This window comes from Lates calcarifer, linkage group LG13, assembly GCF_001640805.2.
Source record: "Lates calcarifer isolate ASB-BC8 linkage group LG13, TLL_Latcal_v3, whole genome shotgun sequence".
Lineage (NCBI taxonomy): Eukaryota > Metazoa > Chordata > Actinopteri > Centropomidae > Lates > Lates calcarifer.
The window spans coordinates 15,732,847-15,752,866 of record NC_066845.1 but is presented as its reverse complement, the minus strand read 5'-3'; the positions used below and the strand labels follow the sequence as shown (position 1 = coordinate 15,752,866).

Sequence of the window (20,020 nt, the reverse complement as noted above, 5' to 3'; positions counted from 1 at the left end):
ACCCAATACCGAGCTGTTGAATAGCTCTCTGCTCACTGACCATAAAGCAGTCGCCAGGTCAGATGTATGTTTTTACCACTGATAAGATTAGAGGGGGATTGAGGAGGATCCAACTGATCTCGGGTCTGTGGGAGGTCTGCTGCGGCTATCTCGCCAACATCCCCCCAGTTGTCTGCCTTCTCGCGAGAAGGCGCGAAGTTTCCGGTGTTGTGTATGTTCCTGGAAACATGGCGGCCAGCTTCCGCGGCCGTCCTATCCGGAGTCTTCGGATGCGAGGTAAGCGAGAAAAACTCGATTCAGCGGTATCTGTAATAGCGGCATGGAGCAAAAATAGATTTTCCCAGGCATGTGATGACCTTGGCGTGATCCCTCACCATGTGCGCGGTGTGTGTTTCTGACAGGTCGGAATGACAGCGGGGAGGAGAACGTACCGCTGGATCTGACCAGAGGTAAGCAGAGGCTTCATCACATCACCCTGAAAGCGATTATTGTTCAAAATGGATGAGGGGCATTTCTGCAAACACTAGCCCGTCAAGTGAGAACCCAGCTAGTCGGTGCACTTGTCCTGACAGTGCTGTTGTTTTGTTGTCACTTTCCCCTCTCTGTTTCGTCTAATAGCATTGCCAGCGATATCATAATAACAGGCGGCAGCGAGCTAACTAACTAGCAGAGTTAGCGTTAGCTAGCTGCCAGAGCTAACCAGCCATGACGACGCTCTGTTGTTTTGGTTAGTGTGAGTGGGCAAGATAGCCTGTTATTTAGCCAACCAGACATAAGTGCTGTAGTCATGCATTGGTCATCGCTGGCTGTAGGAGAAATTGGGTTTCAGGGCTGTTAGCTGAGTAGCAATTAGACAACACAGGGTGCGCAGGGTGTTTTTTTCTAGTGGTACTCTGATACACAGCTGCACGGGCTGGTCAGATGTAGTCCTCCAGCAGCAACACTGCACATCAGCCCTCTGTCCGTATCTCAAGGACGTAGACTGGCTTTATTTCAGTCGTGCAATACAAGGTTATTTTGCACCTGAAATATCAGATGAATTTATCATATAAAGCTAACAGTCCCATTGACATCGGGAGCCACTTAATCTGTCAGCTGTTTCAAGACTAAACTATGTCCATGTCCTCACAGCAGTCCAATGCAAGAGACCATTGCATATGCATATCACTGCCCTGTCAGTTAATGGACCTTAGGCTATATCTGGTACTTTTATGCAACATTATATTCTACCCCATGATCGGCTGATCAGGCCGATTATCAGTGCTTGTGTAATTTCATCAAATCTTAACATCTCAGATTACATTATGCTTCGGTCTAGTAGTTTGCTTTTATGGATATATTAGTACATTTTGCAGTCATTTAGGGAAAATAAATTCAATGTTTGCAAAAGTCCAATATTTTGAAATTCTTAATTGTCTTTTCATGTGTTTGTGTTATTGTTTTGACTGACTAATACTCAGCTTTTTGTATTTGACATATTGAAACTGAATCTGGCTCATATTCTGACTAACTTTGTTACTGAGGAGAAAATATTGTATGCTATTCATTATCATAGTTTCTGCAGCATTTATGTTTTTGTTGTAATGCAGTATCTGGAACTTGTTTACTCTGTTTTAACATGATAGCAGAAAGGAACTGAAAACGAAAAACACTTCCCTGCTCAAGTCGTGCTTTTACTGTCTAGACCTTGTTTTGCCTGTACACACTAATTTAGTTTGACCAGCTAAACCAAGTTCCTTCCTGCATCATATCAATTACGGTTCATCGACCGTTATTTTGGCAATATGCCTTAATGCTTGTCTTAGTTACATTGTATTTCCGTTTCGTTCTTCCTGCAGAACCATCAGAAAACTTCCGTGAAATTCTTCAAAATGTGGCCAAACCGCACGGAGTCAGTAACATGCGAAAACTGGGCCACCTGAACAACTTCATAAAGGTAACGCCGTTGAGTTATGATGCTTTTACCCCAGGATTTTATTTGTTACTTGAGGCAGTCTTGACAACACTGAGAATTGGTGAAAGTAATTAAGTTGAAAGGTTATTATCTCCTTAGAACCAACATGAAAACCCTGTTAAAGCTGCATATGACAAACCTACAGCTTTTCAAGAAGGCTGATTCATCACTTACAGATTGTCTGTAAAGATCGACTAGCTGTGCTCCCCCTCCTCTGTCATGTCACCACTGACCTCTCCTTGATCCTCTCCTCTTGGGTGTTGCTGCCAGCAGGCCTAGCTGTGCCTGTCATTGTGATGCTGACAGTGAATGTAACAGGAGCTCTAGGGATTGGAAAACACTCTGACCTAATGTGTATCAAGAGCAACACTCTGACTTTGAAACCTGAGATTTTTAATGTCTGGTTATTGTTCTTAGAAACCTGAGATACTCTCACTTCTAAAAATCTAAACTTTTCCCTATATAGCCCTCTATTCTCTATTTTTCTATTCTAGTTTTGTTCTGTAATGTTGATGGTAAAAGTGAAGATTTTCCTGTACATACTGTACAATCTGCTTCTGAATTTCTCATATGTCAGTGAGACCAGCTAAATTGTCTTCAGCTAAAACTGAAACACAAAACAAGTGATCGTGGATTTTATCAGGCACTGGAGAAGAAGTTTAAAATGCTGAGACCAAACTGAATAACTGGGCTGTGTCTGTCCCACCTATCAGCAGATGATGGCTGTGATGTGCAGATTTATTGTTTGCAAATGAAACAAGAAGGGATTGAGAGATTTATTTGTTGCAGATAGAGAACATTTAAAAAAAAACTCTAAAAGCAAGTTCACATGGAAGTTGTTTTCACATATAAACAGTGTTTTTTTTTTTTTTTTAGATTTGATTGTTTTTCTCAGTGTGGACATGGCCTGTGTCTGCCCTGTGATAGGCTAGTGACCTCTCCAGGGTGTTTTTCTGCCTTTCACCCAACATATGCTGGAATAGTCTTGAGCCTTCCTGTTATTCTGAACTGGGTGTAGAAAGTGACTTGCAAGTCTGAAAGCCAAATATAAGGGGGGGGGAAACTAGCAGTTTGTTGTGCTCTGCACACATTGTTTTTGCTCACTGTCACGTCATTGAGAAATGTCAAAACCATTTACGCAACTGTCCAATTCGCCAACCTTGGGGACTGATTTTTGCTTAGAAGTTTGCCGATTTCTGCTGAGCAACCCTGCTGCCTTAAACCACTTCTGACTGTCTGCCATGGACATGTTTTGACCAATTGTTGGTGGCCATGAAGCCGGTGTGTGTTGGCCTTCAGAAAGTGGTGCAGCTGGCACTGCAGCAGGCTAAAAGCTGAGTGTGGGCCTGAGTTGTGCATCTAATCCGTAGACCTAGCTCGCTTGTTTACAACTGACAGCAGGGTAATAACCATGACGTGTGTGTGTCTGTGTGTATACGTCTGTTAGAGCACCGTGCCTCTGATTCCTTATAAGGGTTCCAGGACAGTGAGGGTGACCTAATCCCCCCACAGAGTGTCACATGCCCCTCTCCCCATCTCCTCTCTCCCCTCCTCCTGCCTGCTTGGGCTCTGACATCACAGCTGGTTTAAAACAACCCCCGACTCACCATGCGTCTGTCCACCCATCCCATCCTGCTCCATCTCTCCTGCTGCTCTGCTCTGCTGTGTTTTATGATGAAGGAGAGGGGAGGTTTATGTCCAGCTTTAAGAAACTATTCATGCATAAATTACCACTTTAATGTACTCATCGGCTCCCCTGCTGATGCCGCATTGGGATAGGCAGAGAGAGACTGTGATGGAGCAGCACTGCTGTGCTCGGGTGCCTCGGGGTGCCCATAAGAAAGGTGGCAGCTCTAAAATGGCAGCATCCTTTGCCCGAGGAGCTCATTGCTTTGTGCGTGTAATGAGTTTTGTTGGACTGTGCTGTTGTTAGCCTTGGCCTGCCCGTTGACACTGACCATCACTGAACACTTATGTACACAAAAGCAGTCCATTGTGAACTGCTTTGTGTACGTAAAATTTGAATCTTGTATACACCAGCTGTGTGTGGGCCGCTGTTAACGATGGAGGACCGGTGGTGAAGGAACTGCTAAAATTGGATATATATGCTGAAAACAGGGTCCATTGCCAGGCCTTGGAGGGTACACAAAAACAGGAGCATACAGCCAGGCTGTGGGCAGAGGAATACAAAAGAATTGATCAACCTATTGCTCACCCCCTGTTTTCATTTATCCAACGAGTACGAGCGCAGGCACTGATAAACAACAAATGGTGGAGGTGACAAAAGCCAGTGCCAACTATTGGACCTGTGCTTTTGTAATTATAACCTCCATCTAGCACAAGTGAAAGCATAACATTACCCATTCACGATTCACCTACTCCAAACAAGCTGGCGTGTAACAGACAAGTGGAAAACTACAACAAACACACCTGTATGGCTGCAGGAATGTGTTGTGCTGTTTGTTGGTTTGGTGCTTCTCATGTGTAGGACACTACCATTTTGTAGACACTGAACTTCCCTCTAAACAGCCCTAATGTCACCATAACAGGTTTACCTTTATCCTTAAAGTTATGCAGTCCTATTATAAATCAAATCATTTAGGTTTTGTTTCTTTATTTTTTTGTGTGTTACAGCTGCTATGCAGCATTGGCTACCGTGAGGAAAACTTTGGGTTTACACATGAAGAAATCATCATTTGGTGAGTGTCAGCAGCCAGTAGTTACTGATTGTGCATTGTGCACTTTTATCAACATGTGCTTTTTTTTCCAATTCATTGGCCTGTTGTTTATGCAGCCAAGTGAAACTGTTAGTAAGACAGGCCTGGTGAATAATCACTTTGGATGTTTTTCATTTGGAACATTCATTTGATGAGTTTCAATTTAAAAAGCATCAGATATTATCATGAAAGATTTCAGGAAATAATAGTAGTTTGTCAAGTCTTAGTAAATCTTTGGCCAGTTTTGGATTCATCTAAGTGTCTGATTTTTAACCCTTAGTCTGCGACTAGCTCTACTCAATGAGGCCAAGGAGGTGCGTGCTGCAGGGTTGCGGGCGCTCCGCTACCTCATTAGAGACACCAGCGTGCTGCAGAAGGTCCTCAGACTACAGGTGGACTATTTAATAGCCAGGTGAGATCTTCCTTTGACCAGTCGGATGGTAAAGTGCTGTCTGGCTGACTTTACATATAGTGGGTTAAAGCGTATTCTTTTTTACAGGAAGTCACTTGATTTGTTCAGAAATTTGCTAGGTCTTTTGAAGAGTCATGCCTCAGTCATAGTTAGTTTTCTTTTACTGACACCTTTTTTTCTCTCCTACTTGCTGTCTGTAGTAAAAAGAAGACGTGACTAATAATGCCTCTATGTTGTTTCAGATGCATTGATATCCAGCAGAGCAATGAGGGGGAGAGGACACAGGCCCTGAGACTAGTCCGAAAAGTAAGATAATGTGTCTATTTTTTTAATTTCCATTCCTCCACAGCCATTAATTTGTAGACTCCGTGTCATGTCATGAGGGGGAATTTGCCCTCACAGCTCAGCCTTAGTGCCTGTACAGTACCAGCAGAAAGATCATTGGGTTAGCAGCAGTGTCAGTGTGGACACTTTGCACAAGTCTGCAAGGTTATTTATAGCTCTTTTTGTAGTTTACTGTAAACCTTCTTCACACATACACACACACATACACATACACACATACATACACACACACATAGTCAGACTCTTGTTTCAGTAACAGACTGTCAGCCATACGGGCAGTAAGATAACTGCTGTGTTCACGACATATAGCCCAGTCTCTTATTTGTCCTCAGTACTACAGTACTGTTATCACTTTTCATATTGTGAATTTTGAGATATGTGACCCTCAGAATACATTCAGATGTGCTATATTTGCATTTCTAAAATTGGTCCTCATTTTCTAGAGAGTTAGAAAAAGAGGCCATTAAAAAAAACATTGTAGTTATTTTTTGCCTCCGTTTGTCCAGACTTGTTTGATGACTCACACTCCCCTCCCCCCCTGCAGATTATCACCGTCAATGCAATGCTGTTCCCCACCTCTATCGCAAACTCTCTAATTGCCGTGGGCACTGATGGACTACAGGAGAGAGACCGCATGGTCCGCGCAGCCATCGCCATTGTGTGCGAGCTAGGTGAGCGCCTGGCCTTTGTGGACGAAAGAACTTCATAAAATACCTCATTTGTGAGAATGGAGTATGAAAAGCCTCTAATATATCTTTGTTACCGACTTGTTGCACGTGCAGCCCTGAAAAACCCAGAGGTGGTGGCCAAACGAGGAGGCCTCAGCACCATCCTTAAGAGCGTGATCGACTGTCAGCTGAGTCGCATCAACGAAGCACTGATCACCACCATCCTGCACCTACTCAACCACCCACGTACCCGTCAGTATGTGCGCGTTGACGTCGAGCTGGAGGTACACGCAGATGTGAATTGTGAAATAGGAAGGTGCTGTTTATAAATGAGCCAGTGTGCTGGGAGTCATTCCAGTCAGGATTAACAGCCGGAGGTTGCCCCTCTCTTTCCCATGGAGCTTACAGTAATCAGTTACAGTTCTCCAAAGCCTCATTGTCTGCAAACAGACACCTGGGACAGGGGTATCTCATCATGGCAGTCATTATATACACATGGATGTCATATGAGATCTATAGCAGGTTAATTATTACTGTAAGATGTTTGGTGGGAATGTTTAAGAATGTCTCCACTTAATTGCACTTAATAAGTCTGTTTTATTATGTACTCATCCATCTTTTGTGTGTGTGTGTGCGTGCATTCTGTCCTGCAGCAAATCCTCGCCCCTTTCACAGATTTTCACTACCGTCACAACGCAGACACGGCTGAAGGGCAACTCAAGTGAGTGTGTGTGTGTGTGTGTGTGTGTGTGTGTGTGTGTGTGTGTGTGTGTGTGTGTGTGTGTGTTGTGGGCGGGGGGGGGGTGTTATGAAGAGAGTTAGTATTACAGTAGAGACAAAAAGATAGTGTTCTGACATTTCCCTCTGTTTACTGTTTGCTGTATTCGTATGTTGGTAACAGCATGCGTCGAGAAAGTTGAGGGTTTGTATAGTGTTTTTGTGATATGACCCTTGTTATCAGGGCTGCTTGACTCCAGAATGACTTCCCCGAGGATGTGAAGCACGCTAAGTCACCACAATCCTTTAAGTCACTCTGAAAAATTAGCTTTTATATCAAAAAGATCTTTTACTTGATTCTCTTTGACTTTGTTTGATGTTTTGCCTTTGCGGTCTAGTTTGAACCTTTGTGAAATGCCTTTCAATGCTCTGTGCAAAGAGAGAACATAATGATGTTGTGTGTATGGAACAAGGTGCCCAGTTATTAATGTACATGTGCGTGTGTGTTTTCATATTCTCAGGGAGGACAGAGAGGCACGCTTCTTGTCGAGTAGAATGGCCATAGTGGCAGCCTTTCGCTCCTGGTCTGGTAAGAGCTTAGATTTAGTGATAATTGTATGTGAATAGTTTTGCTTCACATTAAATGTGTTTTCATTTTGAGGGTATCATGAGTTAAATGTGTTCCTTTTGTCTCCTTTTGTTACTCAGGGATTATCAACCTATGCAAGGCTGGAAATTCTGGAATCCAATCTTTAATTGGCTTACTTTGCATACCAAATATGGAAGTTAGGGTGAGTATTGAAACAGCTGCATGCCAAATATAAAAAAAAAAATCTTTGACACAGAATCAGGAAGTTGGTAGATTTAAAAGCAGTTTATATCGCTTTTGTTTGCCCCCCTAGCAACCAAGACCTCACCGATAAGTAAATCTCTTGCCTGTGAAGTTTTTGTCCCATCAGCTTCCATTTTACTGTAGCTGTAGTTAGATGGAGAACCAAACAGGCTTTCACTTGTGTCTGGTTGCAGTCAGAGTATCAAAGCACACAGTGAGATATATTTGTCATGGCACAGACTGATCAAATCAGATCAGCAGATCAAGTGCTTGCAGATATTATTGTTCTCTTTCCTGTGGACTCAGAGTGAAACTAGGGCTCCCTCAAGCCTTTAGAGCATTGTATTACACAGCAGTAACATTAGGGTATTGGAGGTTCTGTTTCTAGCGCTGCTTAATGCACTTTGTGCCATATCAAACGTGTATGTATCTGATTCCCTCAATGTTATTTGCCCTGCAGAAAGGTTTGTTGGAGGTGTTATATGAGATATTCAGACTCCCTGTGCCCATTGTAACTCAAGACTTCACTGAAGCTCTTCTAAGTGTTGGTGAGTAAAACATCTTTTGTACCCCCAGAATTAATTTTTATATTCCCTCCCATTATCATGGTGTCTGGAAATTTGGGTGTTTTTACATATGGTATTTAATACTTAATTGCAGTTTGGCTGCATGGCTTTGACAAAAAAAACATACTACAGATTTTTCAAGAAGAAGAGGGAGTACATATTTTACTCCCACACAGTGTAAGTTAATCTGTGCTCTTTTTTTACTTCAGACCCTGCCAGGTTCCAGGACACCTGGAGACTCTCTGACGGGTTTATTGCTGCTGAGGCCAAAGTCATCCTACCCCATCGGGCCCGCTCGAGGTAAGAGAGAAGAAATGGAATAGGTTGACAAAACTGCTGTGTCTACACAAGCCATGAAATAAGTTTTGACTCTGTTTGCTTCATTAGGCCTGATCTGATGGACAACTACCTGGGATTTGTCCTGTCTGCCTTTATCACCAGTGGGCTGTTAGAGGTGAATTGATAGTGTGTTTTTTAGACCTTTGCACCTAAGGATTTATATTACATTTGGCACTTGCTAGTAACTATTACTAAACTAGCAAGCAATATTTAGCTTGAATGTTTTTCAGGAGGAGCACACCTCATGGCTTCTCTCTGTCCTTCCTTTTGTCTTTGTAGGGTCTTGTAGAAGTTGTGACCAGTAGTGATGACCAGCTTGCTGTCAGAGCTACCATCCTGTTGGGAGAACTTCTGCACATGGTAACATAAAGAAAATTTCAAAGTATCTCTGACTCATGACATATTTTAGAGCCCTGGAAAAAATATTCTTTTGCCTTCTGAAATTTAACTCACTAAATAATCCATAAATGTTTCCTATGATTCTAATTCAAAATGCTTTTGTGCTTTTTCCTCCACCTGCTTCTCTCATGTTTAGGCAAACACCATCCTTCCTCATTCCCACAGTCACCACCTGCACTGCCTTCCCACCCTCATCAACATGGCCGCCTCCTTTGACATCCCCCAGGAGAAACGACTGTGAGTATACTCCGGCTCACCCACATCTGTTTTTCCTCACAAAAAATCATTTTCAGCCCAAACACGTATTTATTTACCAGAACTGTATATTTTCTCACTCTTTCTCTCGCTCCCTCTGATGAGTAGTGCTCTTTAACAGTGACATGTGCTGATAACAAACATTTTTTTTGGGAGGAGGGGGACATCCCTGATATTTATTGTTTATGTTTCAGTCGGGCGAGTGCAGCAGTTAACAATCTGAAGCGTTTCCATGAGAAGAAGAAGAAAGGATTGAAACCGCACAGTCTTTACCTGGACCACATCATCCGCAAGTCTGTGTCTTCACATAACCGCAGAGAGTCACACTCACGTGTCCACAGAGACATCTATGTCATTAAGGTAAAAATTACCATGCTTTTAACATCCTAGATTTTAGGTTTAACAACCGTGTATACTTACATACAATACATTTTTGGATATATGCTTATTTGCCATTCTGCCTACAGTGGATATCAGTTTTATTGTTCTGTGTTCAGTACAAACATCCGGGGTGAGTTTAGTTTAGCACAAACACTGACAAAAGGGGAAACAGATACAGTAGCTTCCAATACAAATGGAAAGAAAAACCTTGTTTCACCTCCAAACGTCCAGTGGTTTTATTTTTTCATCCAAGAATGACCTGGAGGTTGGAAAGTCTGCAAAGCCAGCTGTGTGCAGCCAGCTGTTAGTCAGGAAATCAGCTTCAATTTGTATACTAAATTCTGTTTAAACCACCACTCATTTCCCTTTTCTATATATGGTAAATATACAAGATGCAATGTGTGAATGAGGTCACTTTGAAGTTATTAGAAAGCACCTTAGACAAAGCTAGGCTAACTGTTTTGTTTTGCTTTCAGCAAAGTAGATGAATGAAACAGATAAAATGAATACAATTTTCTTGCATAATAATTAGTGCTTTTTATCTTGCACAGTGAAAAACATCAGCAGCTATGTGTAGTTCATATTGTAAAATCTTTTTTTGTCTCTCAGGACACAGAAGAAGCACTGATGATGAACCTGAGAGACAGTCACATTCTCAACCACAAGCACAACCTGGAGTGGAACTGGCTGCTTATTGCCACCATCCTTAAGGTCAGTCTCATCTCCTGTAGCACCATAGACTCCATTATCACCCTCTTTTAACCTGTCTAATGTTTAAGTGTGTTGTTTTTCTCTCTCAGTGGCCAAATGTAAACCTCAGGAACAACAAAGATGAACAGATGCACAAGTAAGACCCCTTCATATCACCAAAAACCCACTGCAAGATTTGAAATAATTTTGACCTGCCTAATATCTTGTTTTAAATACTTACTTGTTTTCTGTGTGATGCAGGTTTGTGCGGAGGCTGCTGTACTTTTATAAGCCCAGTAGTAAATTGTATGCAGGGCTGGCACTGGACCACGTAAAGGCCAGACAACTCACTGTGGTTGGTTGTCAGTTTGTTGAGTTCCTCATGGACTCAGATGAGGTTAGAGAAGTGAACATGTGCACACAAACACACACATTCCTGTTTTATCTTCTGTCATTTTCTAACTTGCCTCTTTTCCCTCTCTCTCTCTCTCTTTCCTCTGCCCTGTGTCACCAGGATGGCCAGGGTTATTTGGAGGACCTGGTGAGAGACATGGTGTCATGGCTCTCCTCGTCCTCAGGACTGAAGCCTGAGCGCTGTCTGCAGAGTAATGGCCTGCTCACCACACTCAGCCAACACTACTTCCTCTTCCTGGGGACACTCTCTGCACACCCGCAGGGAGTCAAACTGCTGGAGAAATGTGGCCTGTTTCAGTGGTGAGTGAGCAGAAAAACCTGACAGGCTTTTCTAGGATTTTCTGAGCTCATGGAGTGCAAGAATCTCAGACATGTTTGTTCTATGAAATAATCACAACACACATTTGGTGTCACTAACAACTCAGTGTAACGCCTGTCCTTGTTTTCTGTATTCGCAGCCTGCTGAATCTGTGCTCTGTGAAGAACCAGGATGCTGTGCTGAAACTTGCTGTATCCACACTGGACTACAGCAGAGACGGTCTGGCCAGAGTGATCCTCTCCAAGATCCTCACTGCTGCTACTGATGTAAGACTGCCACAAGACACGACACTCAAACATACTTCTGAAAGCACGTAATTTTCAACATCATTTTTACAATAACCATGCCCCCTCTTCCTCCCACCAAGCAGACGTGCAGGCTGTATGCCACCAAACACCTCCGTGTGCTGCTGCGTGCGGGCGTAGAGTTCTTCAGCAGCTGGGGGATGGAGCTGCTGGTCACGCAGCTTCACGACCACAGCAAGGCTGTGTCCATGGAGGCCCTGGACATACTGGACGAGGCCTGCGAAGACAAGGTGACACACATCACTTAAAGTACAGTCAGCACAGTAGAGCTAATCGAGCAGGAGAAGGCTGTGGCTCTAGTGTGCAGCTCATATGTGAGAGTGTGAGAAACTGAATGAATGTAAAGCAGGGTGTTCTAATGGAAGGTATATGAACACTCCAGGACCAGTATAAAAAAAATCAGGTGTGACTTTAATAGGTAGATGTAAATTGTGGGTATTTTTATTTGTATTTCTGGTGGCGTTGTGTGTCCATTCTTCCTGCTGTCTGACTTGTTATGTCACGCTGCCTCACAGGCCAACCTTCATGCTCTAATCCAGCTGAAACCAGCTCTGTCCCACCTGGGAGACAAAGGCCTCCTGCTGCTCCTCAGGTGAGTGTTTTTACCACATCATCTCTGCTTAGCACACATGACTCAAAAGTATTGGGTATGCTGTAAGTCCTGAAGCATTTACATTCCCTCTTAAACACACTGTACATCTTGTTTCTGCTTTTTAGGTTCCTGTCCATTCCTAAAGGTTTCTCCTACCTCAATGAGAGGGGTTACGTCAGCAAACAGCTGGATAAATGGCAGAAGGTATTATCAGGATGTTGGCAGGCAGCAAAATAAACTTTCACTTGTAATCCACTTATTAATGATTTTTAAATTCATTAGGCTGCGAGATTATGATGACACCAGAAATGACTTAAATGTCTTCTGGATTGCAGGAATACAACCTGAAGTATGTGGACCTGATAGAGGAGCAGCTCAACGAAGCACTAACAACCTACCGTAAACCTGTTGATGGAGACAACTACGTCAGACGCAGCAACCAAAGGTGAGAAGCTCGACTTAAAGATGTCATGAACTGTTGGACAGCGATACCTGAAAAAACCACAGGATGCTCTGCAAATTGAGTTTTTGTAATTTCTCTGGTTGTGTCTCCAGGTTACAGAGACCAAATGTCTATCTCCCTGTGCACTTGTACGGTCAGCTGGTCCATGATAAGACAGGCTGTCATCTTTTGGAGGCTCAGGTAAAGACTTTGTCTTGCTCTAACAGCACACTGCGTTCTTGCTTCCTTTCAATTTCCTACGTTGTGTTTCTCTGGGGATCAGTGGGTCATCCAAATTTAGCTGCCTTTCTTCCTGACGTCAGTCTCTTTTCCAGAGTGTGGTTCCTGACCTCAGCTACACAGTTCGCTCCCCGATGCTGGACACCTGGGAGGGCATTAAACAGCTGAAGGCTGCTCTCTGGGCACTGGTCAGTAACACTTGCTATCAGTTTATGTCACCTCAGTTACCCTGTCACTATAATAATGATAGTTACAAAGAGATGGCTCTGGTGACGTGTTGTTTTCCATGCAGGGCAACATTGGCTCTTCAAACTGGGGTCTGAATCTCCTGCAGGAGGAGAATGTCATTCCTGACATCCTCACTTTGGCTCAGCACTGTGAGGTGCTGTCAGTAAGAGGGTAAGGTTATTATTTTTAGTTATTACCAGTTTTCACTAAACTGGAAGTTGTTTTGTTTTCTCCTACAGGAACGCAGTGTTGACAGCAAACAGGATTCCTGGAGATGAGAACAGCTTAAAATATAATTTCACCAATAAACAGTGAAGAGTTTAAATCAGTTAATTAGCTGAATAATAGATGCAGTCCATTTAACTATATTGATCTCTGCAGTCGAAGTCTATAATGGCCCAATACAACATATATATCTCTTTACTAACGGTCCTCTTCCATCCACAGGACGTGTGTTTATGTCCTGGGTGTGATCTCCAAGACCAGACAGGGTTGTGAGGTGCTGAAACAGTACGGTTGGGATGCAGTCAGACACAGTCGCAGGACGTTGTGGCCTGTCACTCCAGATGAGGTCGACACGCAGCTGACCTCTGAACTTTCCTCAGTGCCAAGCACGCTCAGTCTGAACTCCGAATCCACCAGCTCGCGCCACAACAGTGAGAGCGAGTCTCAGCCAAGTACGTGGGACTTGATTGTGTCTGTGTGTTACTGGCAACATTTGTAAAGAGTCAGGAAAAAATACTAGTTTTGTTTATGATGTTCCAACATCATAGTAATCAGTAATTCTTGGTGCTAGCTATGATAGATATCAGTGCTTTTTTGCTCCTGTTGTGTTCTTAATTCCTTCTTTGTGCTTTCAGACATGTACATTCTAGACGATGACAAGTGTGATGTTCTGGACCAGTCAGACGAGCCCTCTTTCTATCTACACCCCAAACCAGTCAAGGACCGCAGCCCCTTCACCATCCTGGCCTCCTCACGCTTTGTTCGCACTCGCTTCCTCAACTCCCTGTCCCTGCCCAGCAAGAAGCTGCGCTCCACCAGTGACCCGAAGACCCCTTCAGGCTCTCGCACCCCTACTGATCTCAAGACAGGGAGTATGAGGCGGAACCGGACAGTGACAGAACCATCGGTCTACAGCCCAAACCAGGGGGACGTCTTCACTCCTGTGTTTAATGGCAGAGGAATGCCGAAGAGTCCCACAGTGAGCCTGGAGACGTCCTTTGTCGGAACCAGGGGGGGCTCTGAGGAACACCTTGTGGACGGAAGGCTGGCTAGGGGAGGGGGCTCAGGCCTCGGACTAAGTGGTCTAGCCGGGCATGGGACTATGGAGCACCCCAGCCGGGAGAGGGAGCAGAGCAGCCGAGAGCGTCTGGCAGGAGACGGCGGCTCCTCTTCTAGCGGAGGCAACGTGGGAGGGGGTGGAGGAGGTGGCGGAGGTACGCAGTTTAAAAGCCGCAGTCAGAGCTTTAACACAGACACCACAACCAGCGGAATCAGCTCCATGAGCTCCAGCCCCTCCAGGGAGACCGTTGGAAACCCCGAGCATCCCGAACCTGAACCAGACTCTTCTGACTGTGTGAGCCTCAACACAGTGGTATCTGCCAAGACTGTCAAGACGCTCCCCTCTCTCACCCCCCAGGCACAGACCAACCACATGTCAACGCCTAAGTCCTCCACTGTCTCTCTGGTACCGCCCGGCTCCTCACACACTCTCCCCCGCCGAGCTCAGTCTCTCAAATCTCCTTCAGTAACCACCATCAAGAGCCTGGCTGACTGTAGCTTCATATATACCAGCCCAAGAGACGCACTGGGCTACGCCACGTTGAAGAGGCTGCAGCAGCAGAGGATACACCCGTCTTTGTCTCACAGTGAAGCACTGGCTTCACCTGCCAAAGATGTGCTGTTCACCGACACCATCACTATGAAGACCGGCAGCCTGGACTCCAGATTAACACCTCGCAGGTAAATCAGCCATTGCTACAGGGACTGTGTGACAGAAAACCAGCACTGCTGCATGTGTTTTTCTTTTGTCTACATTTTATTTATGACTGTTTACTCCTTTTTCCGAATCATGTGTTTCTTGTGGTATGATTAGAAGTGTTCAGTTGTCTGAGAGAAAACTCAAAACATGCCTCCTCCATTTGAGGTACTGTAGCTTAAGCAGCTATGTGCCTGGGGTAGAGTTTTGGTTTCTGTCTACCTTGGCAATAACAGGTGCAAGTGTTTTTTTGTGTGTGTTTTTTTTTTTTTTGCACCTTCTGCTGTGTCTGTCAGGCTGTCAGATAGGAGGGATACCTGTCCAGAACCCAGCGCCTTAAGTTCGCACCGCAGGCTGTCCAGAACACTCGTACCGTGGTGGGTGGACCGACCCCAGCGTCCTCCATAGTAGAGCTGTAGCTTCCAGACAAATACGTCCTTGCTGCTTTTACTTTGGTAGCAACTACAGCTCTATGCCTACAGTTGTTTTTGTCATTGCTTTGACTCCTGTAGCTCTGTAGTATGAGTAAGTCCCATGTAGACTGTTTGGTTGCTGGTTGTTCCCATCCTCTTGGAGCTGTAACCCTTCTTAGCACACAGGTAGAGAAACATGCCACAATATAGCTGCGGCTGTACTGTTTGTGGATTTTAATCAGGTCTCAGCTCAACAACTCAACTCACTGCATTTTAATCCGTGTCTGTAAACTTCCCTGTACTCATATATCACAAAGAAAGGTGGGCGAAGAAATTTTTGCTTGGAACCAAAATATTAGGGAACATGGCAATGAGCATGAGTGAATTTTTGAACATGTCCAAACACACAGGCTCTTTACTCTCAATATAAAATAAAATTTCCCTCTTCACAGTCACTGTGAAGTATTTTATTCATGATGGTTGTTTGATGATGGCTTAAATTTCGTGCTGATAGGCAGTCAGACTTATGAAATTAAGAAATTATGAGGGAAAAAATGAATCTGTGAATTACGTTCTTGATTAATGTATTAATGCTTTGGTCTATTAAAGAAAAGAAAATAGTGAAAATGTGTATCACAGGTAACAAATTCAAATTGTCTGACCAACAATCTAAAGAGTTTGGATTATTTAATTGTTTGACTAATGTTGAGAATGTTTGCTAGAAAAAAAAGCTTAAACAATTGTCAATAATCAGTTATCAGAACAGCTGCACCTGTTGATTGACTTGAAAAAAATGTACATTCTGTGACATGTATTTGTATTGTCTAGTATTTCATCCAGTATTTGACCCTTCATATAAAATTCAGCCTCTTACCAGGTCTTTTTTCCGTGTAAAGCTATAGACAACTGGTCATTGGGTGCTTTAGTGTATTTTAAAGCTTTGGCGTTGCCTGAAGGCAGTCATATCAAACTTCAGATCAGCACATGCCCTCTGCTGCAAATCTACCTGTTGCTGCTGCCCTGATAGCTTGCTACAGTAAGCTGGGCTTTAGAGCCCCTTGTGATCCCAACTTCCTTCTCACTCTCTGCTCACCAAGTCTCTGTCTCTGTGCTTTTATCCAACATTTTTTCATTTATTCCCCATGTTCCTTCTCTGTCCCAGTCTCTCCCCCCGGATCCTCTCACGCACCTCTCCTCTTGCCCTCCCTAGGTTTCTGAAAGCTCTGAGCTTCGCCTCTCTGGATAAAGAGGAACTACTCAGCCCCATCAACCAAAGCACCCTGCAACGCTGCTCCTCAGTGCGCTCAATGGTGTCTAGCGCCACCTTTGGGTGCAACGATGACTACATTGGCCTAGCACTGCCCATGGACATCAATGACATGTTCCACATCAGAGACTCGGCCTACTTTCAGCAGAGGATCAGCCCGCCGTCCGAAGAGCGGAAACGCTTCCTCTTTGGTGATGGAGATGGTAAATGCAGCTTTATATCTGATTAACATATATGTGAGATTTTGAATCTGATTGGTTGGTGTAAGTGTGTTTGTGCTCACCATGAGTCTCCCCCTGTAGGTGATCGCCCAGCTATCCCAGTACTAAAGCAGCAGTTCAGTATCTCTGAGCTGATTATTTGCCGAGGCGACACCCAGAACCACACGGTGGGTTCAGAGGAGACAGGACTACAGGATCACACTGAAGAAAACTGCCTCTACTGCGTAGGAGCCATCGTCCTTGGATACCCAACACAGCCACAAATCAACAGCACGCACCCTCGGACGGGTGAGCTGACATACGCTCAACCAGTCATATACATGGATGAACTTTAGACTCAACGCAGAATATAACAAATGCTCTTTTTTTTTTCTTGGCAGACTATGTCGACTTCCCGTCATGGGGAGGCCAGAGCGGCCATCGTCTGGAGGTGATGCCTCAGTCCAAGTTCTCTGGGGTGTCAGGCTGCAGCGATGCTGCTGTGTCACAAGGCTCAATCTGTAGCACGCCCACACCTGGTGACATTGTCATTGGTAAGAATAACCACAATGTGTAGGGTATTTTGTTGAATACCAAAGTGAATTACTGCTTTGTTCCCTTTTCAGTAAAACTGTTAGAATATAACAATAATTGTTGACACCCACCTGAACAAGAATAAGCCACCATGATGAGAAAGAAGATGGAATAAGGAAAATATTTATAAAGCACTGGTACAGTTCTATATTGTATTTACTGTGGTGAATACTTAATATTTATTTATGTGTCTTTCAGGTGGAAAGGCGATATCAGAAGACGGCCCTGCCTCTCGTGTTCTGCTGAGGAAGGAGGTGCTCCGCCTCATCATCAACCTCAGCTCCTCTGTGGGAACCAAAGGCCACGAAACAGGACTACTGACGTAAAGCTCTTTTTCTTTCTGTCATCATGCATACAGTATTTTAGATGCACATTCACTTGCAGAACAATAGAAGGTGTTTTTAAAGGCCTGTTAATTTCCCACCTCTCTTTAGGATAAAGGAGAAGTTTCCATATGCGTTTGACGACATCTGCCTGTACTCCGAGGTTTCTCACCTCTTAGCCCACTGTATGTTTCGCTTGACCTCAAGACGCTTCATACAAGAACTCTTCCAGGACGTGCAATTCATGCCAGTAAGACATGACATCACCCCTCCCCCCTATATTCTCTGAAACTCTACATCTAGCTCATGTATTCAATCATTTTTCCTCTTTTTCAGATGTATGAGGAAGCAGAGGCAATCCTGACAAAGCTACCAAAACCTGTCGAAGAGGATGTTGACCCTCCTACAGAATCCTGATTATCCTTCCCCCACTTTTGTGTTCCCTGCACAGCCCCGGTCCTGCCACCCTGCAAACACCGAACGAACGCTAGACAGAGAAAATTAACTTATGGCTCTAAGGATTTTGGGGGGGGGGGACTGGCATGTTTCTGTTGCTCAAAACGGAGTAGCATAGCCAAGGATGGAGGAGGAGGAGGAGGAGGAGGAGGTGGTCATCACTCACCTTTCTTCTAGCAAGTACGAGCTGGAAACAAAGGATGTCAGTATCTGTAAACAAAGTTTAACCCGACATGCCTAATGCTGTCTCAGACCTTTTTTTTTCTTTTTTTTTTTAAACAGGAAAAAGGGGGAGCAGTTTAACCAAATACTGTTTTCAGATGGGTTGGCAATCTTGAGCAACACTCAATAATACATCAACATAATGCTTAAGGACAAGCTGGATCATTAAGACAAAGACTCACGCTGTGTTTAAAAAAGAAAAAGAAAAAAGAAAAAATTCTATCAACATTTTATCTCTTTTCAGAGGTGGTGTTTTTCTGTAATGAAATTAATAAGGCATGTTGTTGTGTCTACCCAGTGATTCCTCGGACCCCACGTTCTTTTTCTCCTTACGAAACAAAACACTACAGGGGGGGGGAGGGGGAGTCCTGCTGTTTTTAAAACCGTATCTGGAGCCTTCCTGGTTCATATCCCACCCCAACCTGTGATCTGTTTTAGCCAGATATGTGCTTTTTGCTTCTCTTGCCTCACCACTTCCTACAACCTGTAGCCTCTTGTCAGCACAGACAGCCAATTACTTTTCTATTTCTTGTATCTCAGACAATCAAAACATCACTAGTATTGTATTTTCTAAAGCACTATATATGCCATCCTTACACAGTACATGAGAAGAATAGCATGTAATTTAATGCTAGTCTATGCCATCCTTTACTTCCTTAGGACCTTTAATGTTTTTTCTTCAGCCACTGCATTATTAGCAAGCTTCTCAGGAGGCGGGTTTATCTCTGGAGTAATGCTCGGTTGTACAAGTTATCTGTAGATTGATTCATTACAGATTTTAGTACCAAACTCTGCTCACAGACGTTTTCCAAAACATGCATAAGCCCAGCAGCTACCCGACTCTATGCCTTCTTACCTCTGTGCTTCACCTCCACTGCATGTGCAACAAGCATGGCAAAGTTGTAACATCACCTTAACACGTTTTCTTGCTTGTAAAACTTTTGAAAAAAAAAAGGTTGCCATTACATGCTGCCATTACATTGTAGGAATATAATAACCCCTCAATCTGTTTCCACAATGCAATATCACTGTCTGTCATTGGCTGAGATGGAGGAGGGGGGAAGGGGGTGTGTGTGTGTGTGCGATGACTAAAGGATTTGTAAAAGGTTTCCAGGGAAACAGGGATCTCTGTTTCCATTGGCTTGTTTTTGCTATAATGCTGCTACAAAAATGGACTCATAGAGAGATGATTCATAGATCAGCTGAGTGATGTCAGATCCGATCTATTTATTATATGTCTGTACCATAGAGTGAGCTCAACCAGAGAAGAAACAAAGTTATTTATATTTTTTCCTCAAGACTGTATTATAATTTAAAAAGATTTTTTTTCTTTCTTTTTTTTCTTTTTTTTTCTTTTTTTTGCCTGAATCGTGGTTTCCCTTGTATAATGTGTACAGTATGTTTTTGGGGGCATTGATGACCTAAAGAAACATACAATCCTATCAAAGGGATGCATTGTTAATAAAACAAAATTTGAAATACCCAAGATATTTGACACATCTTTCCATTTTTTAAATTTCTCTTTATTTACTCATAAAGTGTCATAATGTCCTTTTGTCTGAAACTGCTGAAATATTCAGTTTCTGCTGTGGATCAAAGCGTTGAAAGATTTTTAGGACATGCGGTTCCTTAATGTTCAAGTTCAACTATCAGATACAGTACCTTCCAATTAACTGTCACCTTACAGATTTATCCACTGTTCACAAAGTAAAATTTGTTGTTAAAATTGTTTCCTGTTTAGTTCCAAGT

At 43.6% G+C, this 20,020-nt stretch overlaps 1 protein-coding gene across 2 annotated transcripts; it reads left to right on the top strand.

Moving 5' to 3' along the window:
* The first annotated feature begins 168 nt into the window (after positions 1-168).
* LOC108878223 (rapamycin-insensitive companion of mTOR) lies at positions 169-19,757 on the top strand. Of its 2 annotated transcripts, none has more exons than XM_018668694.2 (37): positions 169-276; positions 402-449; positions 1,839-1,936; positions 4,589-4,653; positions 4,952-5,083; positions 5,326-5,389; positions 5,973-6,099; positions 6,211-6,380; positions 6,750-6,817; positions 7,335-7,402; positions 7,522-7,604; positions 8,106-8,193; positions 8,421-8,511; positions 8,599-8,665; positions 8,830-8,910; positions 9,086-9,186; positions 9,399-9,564; positions 10,195-10,296; positions 10,386-10,432; positions 10,537-10,672; positions 10,790-10,989; positions 11,148-11,274; positions 11,379-11,543; positions 11,829-11,905; positions 12,031-12,109; positions 12,241-12,350; positions 12,461-12,548; positions 12,683-12,775; positions 12,880-12,986; positions 13,263-13,492; positions 13,676-14,780; positions 16,420-16,679; positions 16,779-16,985; positions 17,078-17,230; positions 17,469-17,592; positions 17,705-17,843; positions 17,930-19,757. In XM_018668694.2, exons 1-37 carry the CDS (start codon positions 228-230, stop codon positions 18,008-18,010), a joined length of 5,196 nt encoding a protein of 1,731 aa, XP_018524210.1. In that variant the 5' UTR covers positions 169-227; the 3' UTR covers positions 18,011-19,757. The 2 variants fall into 2 exon arrangements, with proteins under 2 accessions (XP_018524210.1, XP_018524209.1); XM_018668693.2 differs by having other exon boundaries at positions 16,372-16,679.
* The last annotated feature ends 263 nt before the right edge of the window (positions 19,758-20,020 follow it).